Source organism: Grammomys surdaster, unplaced genomic scaffold (genome assembly GCF_004785775.1).
Source record: "Grammomys surdaster isolate TR1022 unplaced genomic scaffold, NIH_TR_1.0 126113, whole genome shotgun sequence".
NCBI classification, from domain to species: domain Eukaryota; kingdom Metazoa; phylum Chordata; class Mammalia; order Rodentia; family Muridae; genus Grammomys; species Grammomys surdaster.
In genome coordinates, this window is record NW_021620921.1 from 1,807,670 (window position 1) to 1,818,130 (window position 10,461).

General features: G+C 40.0%; 1 protein-coding gene across 2 annotated transcripts in view; it reads left to right on the forward strand.

Moving 5' to 3' along the window:
* Me1 (malic enzyme 1) overlaps positions 1-10,461 on the forward strand; it is a 118,877-nt gene that overhangs the window by 12,956 nt on the left and 95,460 nt on the right. For both annotated transcript variants that reach the window (XM_028756186.1, XM_028756187.1), the window contains exons 2-3: positions 2,788-2,921; positions 4,904-5,053. In XM_028756186.1, coding sequence (XP_028612019.1) covers positions 2,788-2,921; positions 4,904-5,053 — 284 coding nt within the window. The remainder of the gene's footprint in view (positions 1-2,787; positions 2,922-4,903; positions 5,054-10,461) is intronic.

Below are 10,461 nucleotides of genomic sequence, written 5' to 3' on the forward strand. Positions count from 1 at the left end.
CCCCCCTCTCCTCTCCTCTTCCCCTCTCTGTCTGTCTGTCTCATTAGAAAAAAGTCCCATTTTTATTCTTTTTCATATATATGTATATGAATATATACCGTTGAATAGCCATTGAATTTTCTCTTCCATCAATCATTATTCCTCATTGTAGGAACATTCATGGACAGAGAGAATGTCTGTAGAGTCACTCATGTGTGTAGAGTATGTGTTCCTGTCCATCGTGACTGTCAAGAAACAGTAGCATCACAAGGGGCTGCAGCAGCAATACTATGGACTGGGTATTTAAAATACAGGGTATGCATTCTTGCATTTCTGAAGACTGGGAAGCTCCAAGTCAACACACTGTAGTCAGTGCCTGGTGGGGACCCAATTCCTGCTCACAGACAGCCATCTTGTGTCTTCACCTGGCAGAAGGGGATCCAGGCTCTCTGGGGTTTCTTTATCCTATTCTAGTCCTGTTCATAAGGAAGACTGGCTGTTACCTCCCAAAGATTCTACCTCCATATGACACTGCCTAAAAGGCAGTGATTTCCACAAGTCAATTAGGGAGTGTCCACAAGCATTCTAGCCACTGAACCAACCATCATACATGTAAGCACTTAATAATGGGCCGAGTCTTGGAATAGAATCCTCATAGGATTCAGTGTCTCCACTGGGACTCCTCTAGAGGGTATTCCTTAGCCCAGTCTACCAGATCGTTCTCTTTATTAATGACTGTTGGGCTTCTTTGCATTGACATTCTATAGTGTGTGCCAACAAATCCCTTTGGTCCATTCTGGTTTTTCTATCAACTCCTTATTTCTATTTTATTTGCGTATTCTGGAGTTTTATAGCCTTTTACAATCACTTGCTTTATATTGTATTTATGTAAAAGTTGATAATCTGGCATAGGTGATCAGTCTAGAAACTATATGACTCTGGAAAAGCTTGAGAGGCACAAGCACTTGGGACAGTCTTGATAAAAGGAGAAGCAGGTAAGAATTCCCTTTCTAAAAGTTAGAATGTAATTACATAAGTTCCCCCCTTCCCATTCCTTCCTTGTACCCCCTCAAAATTATGATCTCTCTTTAAAGTGTAATTCTGTCTCTCTCTCTCTCTGTCTCTCTCTCTCTCAGAGTACATTTAGCGTTACTTTTATCTATATGATTTCACAGCTGACTGTTATGTATTAGGTAACCAACTGGGGGCTCATCCCTGAGGAGGAATATTTCTGCTCCTACCAACATTCCTTAAATACTTGTAGTTCTTTGTGATGGAGTCTTGTGAGATGTTCCCCTTCTGTATTAGCATGTCCATTGGTGGTACACTTCTTCAGGTCTTGTTTAGGCAGCTCTATGGTTGTCAAGGTATCAAGAGTGAAACTTCCTTATCTTTTTAGGAGACAAAATTCTCACACCAGACTTCCTGGTCCCCTGCCTCTGTCTGTCTTTCCTCTCCTTTTCATGATGTTCCCCGAGCCTTAGGCGCAGGTGTTGTGTTACCCAGTTGGGGCTGGGTACTCTGAGATCACTTGTTCTCTGCATTTGACTGGTTTCTGAAATGGTCCATCTGTTGTGAAGGGAAGTTTCTTTGATGGTGGTAAGAACTACACTTACCTATGAGTAGAAGGATAAATACTTAGAATGCAGTTAGGAATTATGATGGTTTAGTAAAGTTGCAGTTGTAGGTTATCTATAAGATCCATGACCTCACTATCCCCTGGTCATTGGCTTGATTTCTAGTATTAGATATGACTTCTTTCCAGTTAAGTGGGCCTTAAATCCAATTACAGACCTGTTGATTACTGACCAGGTTTGTGTGACAAAGTCCCCTTAGAGATATCATACCATGATGGTCACTGTTACAGTTTATAACTGTTACAGTTGGATATGACTATTGCTTGCTTTCCTTCCTGGGAAGCTTACACAGCACCTTCCAATACCGTTCAAGTCAGATCCAGCTTGAGTCTACCTGGTTTTATGTCTGAAGTGCATGGTGTCGAGAACATTCTTAGTAAAGACGCCATACATAGAAGAATAAAAACATGGTGCATTTGGGCATTTGGGGGGAATTAGCATAACCAGGATTGCATAACGATGGTAGGAGATAACCTGAGCCGGAGAGTTGGACGAGGTCCCTGGGAGTCCTGCAGTTTATTTCCTGACCTAGTTTAGAGTGGGAAGTGCAGCAGGTGTCAGCTGACCTATTTCTACTCACACTTAAAAATAGAGAACTCTTCATTTTTATATTTTCTAACGTCAGTGATTGCAGCTTTCATTTTTGTGTGCACATGCATGTAATATATGTGCTGTGTGTACATGAGTGTTTGTGTATGTGTGTGAATTTGCATTGCACATGTGTGCTTATGCATGTGGAGGCCAGAGGTAGAGTAGGTGTGTTTCTTGATCACTTTCAAGCTTATTTTTTTTGACATATGGTCGCTCACTGACACCAGAGCTTACTGACTGACTGGCCAGCTGGAGGCCCGCCTGTCTCCCCTCCCCTAGCACAGGCTAGACTTCTGTGCGAGTGCTGGGCATCACAGCTCAGGTCCTGGTGTTTGCACAGCGGACACTTGATTGGCTGATCTCTCTATCTCCCAGGCCTCTCGTTTTTTGCACTTTTAGGTCGTTTGCTCCTGTCCCTTCTCTACTCCCATCTTAGTATCGATAGATAAGGAAGCGGATGGTTAATGCACAGTTGGCTGGCTGTGCTTCCAGCAGCGTTAGACCATGCGCTCCCAGGGGTCTGTGTGCTTGTGTGCTGTTCGTCTTCTCCTCCAGGTCATTGTTTTCCTCTTCGTCATAGGACTTGGCTTTCACTCTGGAAGAGAGACAGCAGCTGAACATCCATGGACTGTTGCCGCCCTGCATCGTCAGCCAGGAGGTCCAGGTCCTCAGAGTAATTAAGAATTTTGAGCGTCTGAACTCTGACTTCGACAGGTATCACATTTATGAACATTTTTCTCTTATGGAATTCTCCTATTGTCTTTGGTAAAGAAAGTTGAGCTATTATGTGGTTTGGAATGGATAGTTAACTTGGAGGAGAATTTGTTTGCAGATACAGTGATTTTTTTTTAAGCATTTACTTTCTCTAGGATTATTTGAATGAAGTATTTTTTATAATCTAATCTTAGTTAATCTTTCTCAAGATAATTTTTTTAGGAGAAAATGATATATGCCCATATTTACTTAATATATGTTATTTAGTTTTATGTAAACATAAGCATTCTTAACAAAAGAAGGAAGACATAGCCATAAAAATTGCTGTCCTCATTTCTTTTTTTAAATATTGTTTATTTATTTTTATTTATATGAGTACACTAGCTATCTTCAGACACACCAGAAGAGTACATTGGATCCCATTACAGATGGTTGTGAGCCACCATGTGGTTTCTGGGAATTGAACTCAGGACCTTTGGAAGGGTAGTCAGTGTTCTTAACCACTGAGCCATCTCTCCAGCCCTCTGTCTTCATTTCTAAAATTGATCATTGGTCATGGCTGGTGTTTATAAGTGACCTCTTCTGGTGGAGTGGTGCCGACTTTCATTCCTGAACAGTCGGCCTTGGTAGTGCTCCCTACATGAGCGTGAGTTTCCACACACAGTGCAGCAGGGTGGGATCTGATGGCAAGAAGGGGCAGCCGTACTTATCAAGTAAGTTCCTCTGAAAGAAACTTCTGTGGGAACTGTTATTTCCTCCTGAGGACAGCTTTCCCAGTGACTTAACCGCCTTCTGCTGATGACACTTTTTGAATTTCCCAGCACCTTTCCAATCAGCACTTTGGAGGAGACCAAGTTTTCTGCACACATTCACACACTTAAGTTCACACACAGAAGTCACTCCAAAGGGACTAGTTTTGTTATTGAACACAGTTTTTCAAGATTTTTCAGTTTTACAAAGTAGTTTGAATTTTATTGAAGGTTACAGGTAATATAAAAAGGATTATGGTTGTGGAAAGTTAACTATGTGAGAAACGCCTCTACCTAGAGAAAGGCCATTAACAAATGATGAGGCGTTCATTTGATCGCCACACTCAGGAAGCAGAGGCAGGTGGATCTCTGTAAGTTTCATGCCAGCCTGGTCTAAAGTGAGTCCTAGGCCAGCCAGGACTGCAGAGTGAGACTGTCTCAAAAAAGAAAGGAAGGAAAGAAAGAAGGAGCCATTAGCTTGCTTAAGTTAATGGTTAAACTCTACTGTGATATTTTCATCTCTTTAACTATAAAATATGGACTACATCTGTCCAAATACTAAATGGAATTGTTACTTAAGCAATAACAGTAATGTTTGAATGATAATAATCCAATTTGTGTATCCTCATTTTTTGAGATCTTGAGGGTTTTGTGGTATGTATGTATTTGTGTATGTGTGTACATGTTTGTAGATGTCTGTGTGCATGCACATGCATGCAGTTGTGGAGGCCAGGAGTTGATATTGGCTCTCCTCCTCTATAGTTCCCCACCTTATTTTCTGAGACAGAGTCTGTCACTGAACCCAGAGCACATTGATTGACTGACCTAATGAGCTCTGGGGTCCCCTTGACTGTAACCCTGCACTAGGTTAGAGATGTGGACCACTGGGCGCAGGGTTTGCATTGACTCCAGAGATCCAAACTCGGATCCTCCTGTTTACATGTCAGGCTCTTGGTCCCATGAAGCCAGCTCCCTAGCCCCTTGAAAGATATTTCTAAAATTTTTGCTATTTCTTTTGTAAGACAGAGTCTCACTATGTAACCCAGTCTGTCCTCATATTCAGTCTTGCCTGAGTTGCCTGAGTATTAGGGTTAGAGGCACATGCCACCATGTCTGACCTGATTATACATGCTTTCTACTTGACTAAAGATGTGTTGGATCTTGGTTGAAATTAGATTTCTAATAGCCGTTTTGACTGTTGGATATAGATCTAATTGTGTCTCGTTTCCACAGATATCTTCTGTTAATGGATCTGCAGGATAGAAATGAGAAGCTCTTTTATAGTGTGCTCATGTCTAATGTTGAAAAGTTCATGCCTATCGTTTATACGCCCACTGTGGGTCTTGCATGCCAGCAATACAGTTTGGTATTCCGGAAGCCAAGGTATGAAACTTTTATTTTAAATACGAGTTGCATTTTACCTTTTTGTAAATTTTTAAAATTTTGTAATTGATGTGAGTTGTATTAATCTATCATACAGAACATGTGTAAATCATGAAATGGCTAAATTGAGCTAATTAATGTGTATATTATCAGTTATATTTGACGATTATACAAGTCAATTAAAATATATTATTCTCAGTGATTTTTGGCAAGAACACTGAAAGCAGTCTGCTAGCCATTCCAAGAATCTAGTATGTTGTAACTTGGAGAGGTGGCTCATACTGCTCTTCAGAGGACCCAAGTGGAAGTTCGGTTCTCAGCACCCACACTGAGCAGGTCACAGCTGCCTGTTACTTCAGTGCCTGGGGTTCAACACTCTCTTCTGGCTTCTTTGGGCAGGACAACTGCATTCATACTTAAATCTGAAGCATTTAAGTAATTAAATAATTTAAATATGTTTTCATTATTTCTTGTCACTGTGGTACACAGTAGGTCTCTATAGTTCCTTCTTATCTAGTTGAAATTCTGCATTATTTGACATGCATCTCTGAATTGTGCAACAAATCTTCCAGCCCCTGGTAACTACTATTCTGTTGTTTGCATTATGAGTTTGACTATATCAGTGAGATATAACGTGGTACCTCCCTTTCTGGGTTTGGCACATTTCACTTAATATAGTGTCCTCCAAGTTCACTCAGGGTTTTATAGTAACAGTATACACTCCTTCTTTAAGGCTGAATAGTATGCCATTGTGTGTGTGTGTGTCTTCATTAACTCACTTCTTACAAAGATTAAGTCTGATTCTGTATGATTCATACCCTAGCCTACATGTCACTCATCATTTTAAGGATAGCCATTTTCACAGGGGTCAGGTGATAGCTTCACCAAACCAACTTAGCCCAGGATGGGTGACCAGTCATGGAAGCTGGAACTTGAGGAAGGAGAAGCCTAGTGAATCTGGTCAGTCCGGGGAGTTCCTAAAGCTATGAAGTTGTTCACTTCCTGTCTTAATGTCTTATCCACTTCCTGCAGGATTAACTGTTTCAACTCCCCACCTAACATCCTATGTCTTAAGAAACTTCTTTCAAAATGTGAGGTTTAGTCTTAGACAAAGCCACTCTATAACACTCCTCTAGTAACTGTCAACTGCTGATAGCTCCTAAGTAAGGGGTGGGGTCAGAGAACACCTCAACCTATGTATTTCATGGAATTTTTACTGTAAAGCTTCTAATATTTTAATTTGCACATTATATTTGCTATGATTATATCTGTTTAAATTTTGACAGTAATGAAGAGTTTCAATGCTGATTGTTGAAGAGATCCAGTTATTAGGATTTCTACTTTTGGTTTATTTTTGCTCAGAAAATCTTTTTCTTTTCAGTGCCTAGAGTTGAACCCAGGGCCTTGCATATGCTAAACAAGTGCTCTTCCACCCTCACCTCTCCTAGAAAAATTTTTGTGGGGGGTGTGGGGAGAGTTGAGACAGGGTCAGTGTAGCCCAGCTGTCATAGGAGTAATTATATGGGACAGACTGGCCTGGAACTTACAGAACCCATCTGATTCCCTGGTGCTGGAACTTGTGGCACCATCCCTAGCCTTCTGGAAAGTTCTTAAAGAAATGTATATAAGAAACTATTAGATGAACTACAGTAAAACGTTAAAATACCCTTTGCTACATTTGTGTTTATATATCAATTTCCTTTAGGATTCCACAACATTCTTGGAGCAGTCATTATCAACAGTAACTGCACTTCTTAATTTGTTATTAGGAAGTATATGTGGTAAATACAGACACCATTATGGCCTGGGTTTGAACCCATCTCTAGATGGTTACATTTATGAGTCTAAGGTTGTTTACTTAAATGAAAATATAGTCTGTATATATCTAGAATCTCAAGAGGATGCTGTCCTTTTTAATTGAAGCTTGATTTGTGAACTAGCAATAAGAAAAAAAGCTTAAAATAACACTTTAAAAACTAATCCCTGTGGTTGACATTCCTTCAACTAGATAATGTTCCTGTTACATAGTGGGGACTATAACTGTATTAAGCCTTAATGAATGGTTAATTGAACTGAAACTGTCATAGCGTTGAAATGTGTTGTATAGGTGTATGATACTAATTTTACTTAAGTTAGAACTCCTTTAGTAGCTCAGTAGCTGACTGTAAAGTAACCATGGATGGTTTCCTCGCCAGTGCAGGCCATATGCTCAGCCTTTGAAATAATTTTCCTTACAGGCTCCATGACCTGATCTCCTGTGAAAGGCCCTCCCTCTTCATGCCATAGCTGGGACTGAGGTGTGATCAGTTACGTTTAGAGAAGCCAGCTTCAGGGTCTTGTGGCCACCCAATAGTTTATCATTATTCTACTTTCTACTGAGACAGCAAATATAAACCTCCAGGCAGTCCAGTGACCACAGGTCCTGAGGCGCCTGTCAGAGGCAGGTGAAGCTGGCTTTTAGAAAATGGGCCAGATGACTATTATGGGAAGGGTCATTCTAGATTCAGATATTGCTGGCTAGCAGAGCTGCCCAGGAGAGCCAAGGCTGTGCTTATTTGATTTTTTTAAAAATTATGTATTTATTTTATGTTCAGAAGTACACTGTAGCTGTCCTCAAACACATCAGAAGAGGGCATCAGATCCTATTACAGATGGTTGTGAGCCACCATGTGGTCGCTGAGAATTGAACTCAGGACCTCTGGAAGAGCAGTCAGTGCTCTTAACTGCTAAGCCATCTCTCCATCCCCAAATTTGGTTTTCTTGAATTAAGCCACATTAGATGGTCACACACACGCTGGTTGTGGTGGTGGCACACACCTTTAATCTCACTGCTTGGGAGGCAGAGGCAGGTGGATCTCTGGGTGAAGCCAGCCTTGTCTACCCAGTGAGTTCTAGGTCAGCAAGAGAGATATAGTAAAAATAAGATTTTTACTATATTACTTATATTTACTTATATTTACTTATATTATTACTGTAAAAATAAGATTAACCATATTGAGGTGACTTTAAACCTTAGAGATTTAAATGTCAAATCACTGATTATACTTTTATTGCTTTCAGAAGAGTGATATGATTGTTACATGCTGATAAACTTTTGCCATTCACTTGTAGTAGCACCACTGGTTTTTATTTATACAGGTTCTGTAGTGTTAGCACTCCCATTCATTTGTTTTGTTACCTTTAAAATAAGCTCAGAATTTGCACTGGTCATGGTTTTGTTTTTTGTTGTTTGCATTGGTTGTGCTTTAAGGTTTTTAGAAAGCGAGTGCTATGGTGAATGCTCTTCAAAGCTCTGAAACAAACTAGAATGAGTTGGTTTCTAACTGTTGCTTCAGAGGACTTTTGAGCAATTCTTTAGAAAAAGCTGCTTGCCACTGACAGTGGAGATTCAGGCAGGGATGATCTCAGGAATTACAAGTTCAGATCGTTCTTTTCCTGAGCAGGGCAAGTGCTGCATTTGTGAAAATGAGTGTGTGTGTGACACTGTGACATTTACTAAATATGAGTGAGGTCAAGTCTCTGCCACCACAACTACAAGGAATTCAGTGTGTGCCCAGAAGGAGTTTAGAATTACAAAGTATTTTCTCTCTTAAGCATTGCCGTAATTAGGAAAAATGTGGAGAATGGAAAAAATGTAGACATGATTCAAACATCAGTTCTTTACATCAAGATCTAACGGTCAGCCAAATTTATGCATAGACGTATAAATCTCTTTGGCAAGGCAGTGAAACTTATCTTCTACTGTAAAAAGCCTTTAGAAATACAAGTAACAGCTCATTGAGTCTCCATTCCCCTCCATTCCTTCTAGAGACTGCACATGTGGAAAACTTGAGTGGAAATTTAAGTTTCAGATCCAAAACTAATTTTGCTACAGTCTGTGTGGCACATACAGGTGTCTTGATTTAAGTTTGTGTGTAACATATGGAGAATTCAGAAATAGTTTGCCAAGTTTTATCTCAAGTAGTACTCATGAAGACACACACACATTGTATAGTACAAGAATGCATGTATTATAAATGAGAATTTTAAACCTTAGTTTTCATTACTCAAAATAAAAAGTAAATTGAAAAGAGGCAGTGATTCTTAAACTATTTTGTATCTTACCTTCTCATGCCTGGAATACTACATTTATTAGATAACCATATTTTTGATGGGTTACTAACATATTCAGCTCTGTCCAAAGAAGGTGACTGTAGTAGTACCAGTTCATCTGAGAGTAAGCTAGAGGAAGAAAGAGACCCAAGCCTACAGGACTTAAGTCTTCACTTACCCCCAAGTCTTTTGTGTAGGAGGCAGCAGCATCTGTTTTCACAGGATAGCCATAGAATGGAGAACTGCAGTTGCTGGATGGAAATTCTTGCAGGGATACGGTACTTTCCAAAGCTTTTCTGACTGGCGTTGGAATACACTTTCCCACCTTCAAAACTGGAGATAGTTGAGTGGTTTGAGATAATTGTTGATGATACCTGCTCTGAATGAGATCCTAGCAGTGGGTTTATGTCGAGCCATTGAATTCTAAGGTCACTTTTTCATTTATTTTGTGCTGAATTTATTCTGATGCCGTAAGGTTCTGTTTCTTCCTTTTCTTCTGTGCAGACTCTGCTTCTGGCTTACGAACTGTTTGTGTTCTTGTTTGGTGAGGACAATGTCAAGATGGTTCATGTGAGGGTTAATCTGACCATGAGCTCTGGTGCACTTGTGTCAGTGATAAGAGAATTTACATCTCAACCTATAAGCTCAGTGTTGCTCTCTGCATGTGCAAGCACTCTGTTTTGTCTAGCTCCACTGTCTGGCCTAGGTACACGTAGTAACTCTTTCACTGTACACCAGTGCAGCACATAGCAGTGCAGCGCACATCAGTACAGCACATAGCAGTGCAGCGCACACCAATGCAGGGCACACCTTGCTTCTTTAAAGGGACCTCTTTGAGATAACTTGTTAGCTTTTTAAATATGCATACCCCTTCTGGTCTTGGCGTGTCACACATGTTCTTAGTGAACACAAAGATTTGTCAATTTGACATTTGCCAAATGTATGTATCTATATGATGGGGCAGTGTCATCAAAGAGTTCTCTGCAGTTGTTTAGACTATAGGAGGTACGCTGGAGTTCATCAGAACAGTATGCTGATTTATAGTCAATTAGGTGGGCATACATCCTATTTTTAAAATGAGTATGAAGAAGAAATTTTAAATCATTTTGTATATTCTTTTGAGTTCAACTTTATTTGGAAATAATATTTATGTAAAGATGGAATCAGTAATGTTTAGCTATTGTTGGTTTTATTTTTTAAGATGTTGATTTTATAATTTGAAAACAGTCATTCCAAGAATAGTATCACCAAGGTGTTAAGGGTCAGATTCATAGAGAGGGTAAGGAGGGAGGGAGGGAGGAAAACAGAGAAGGGGG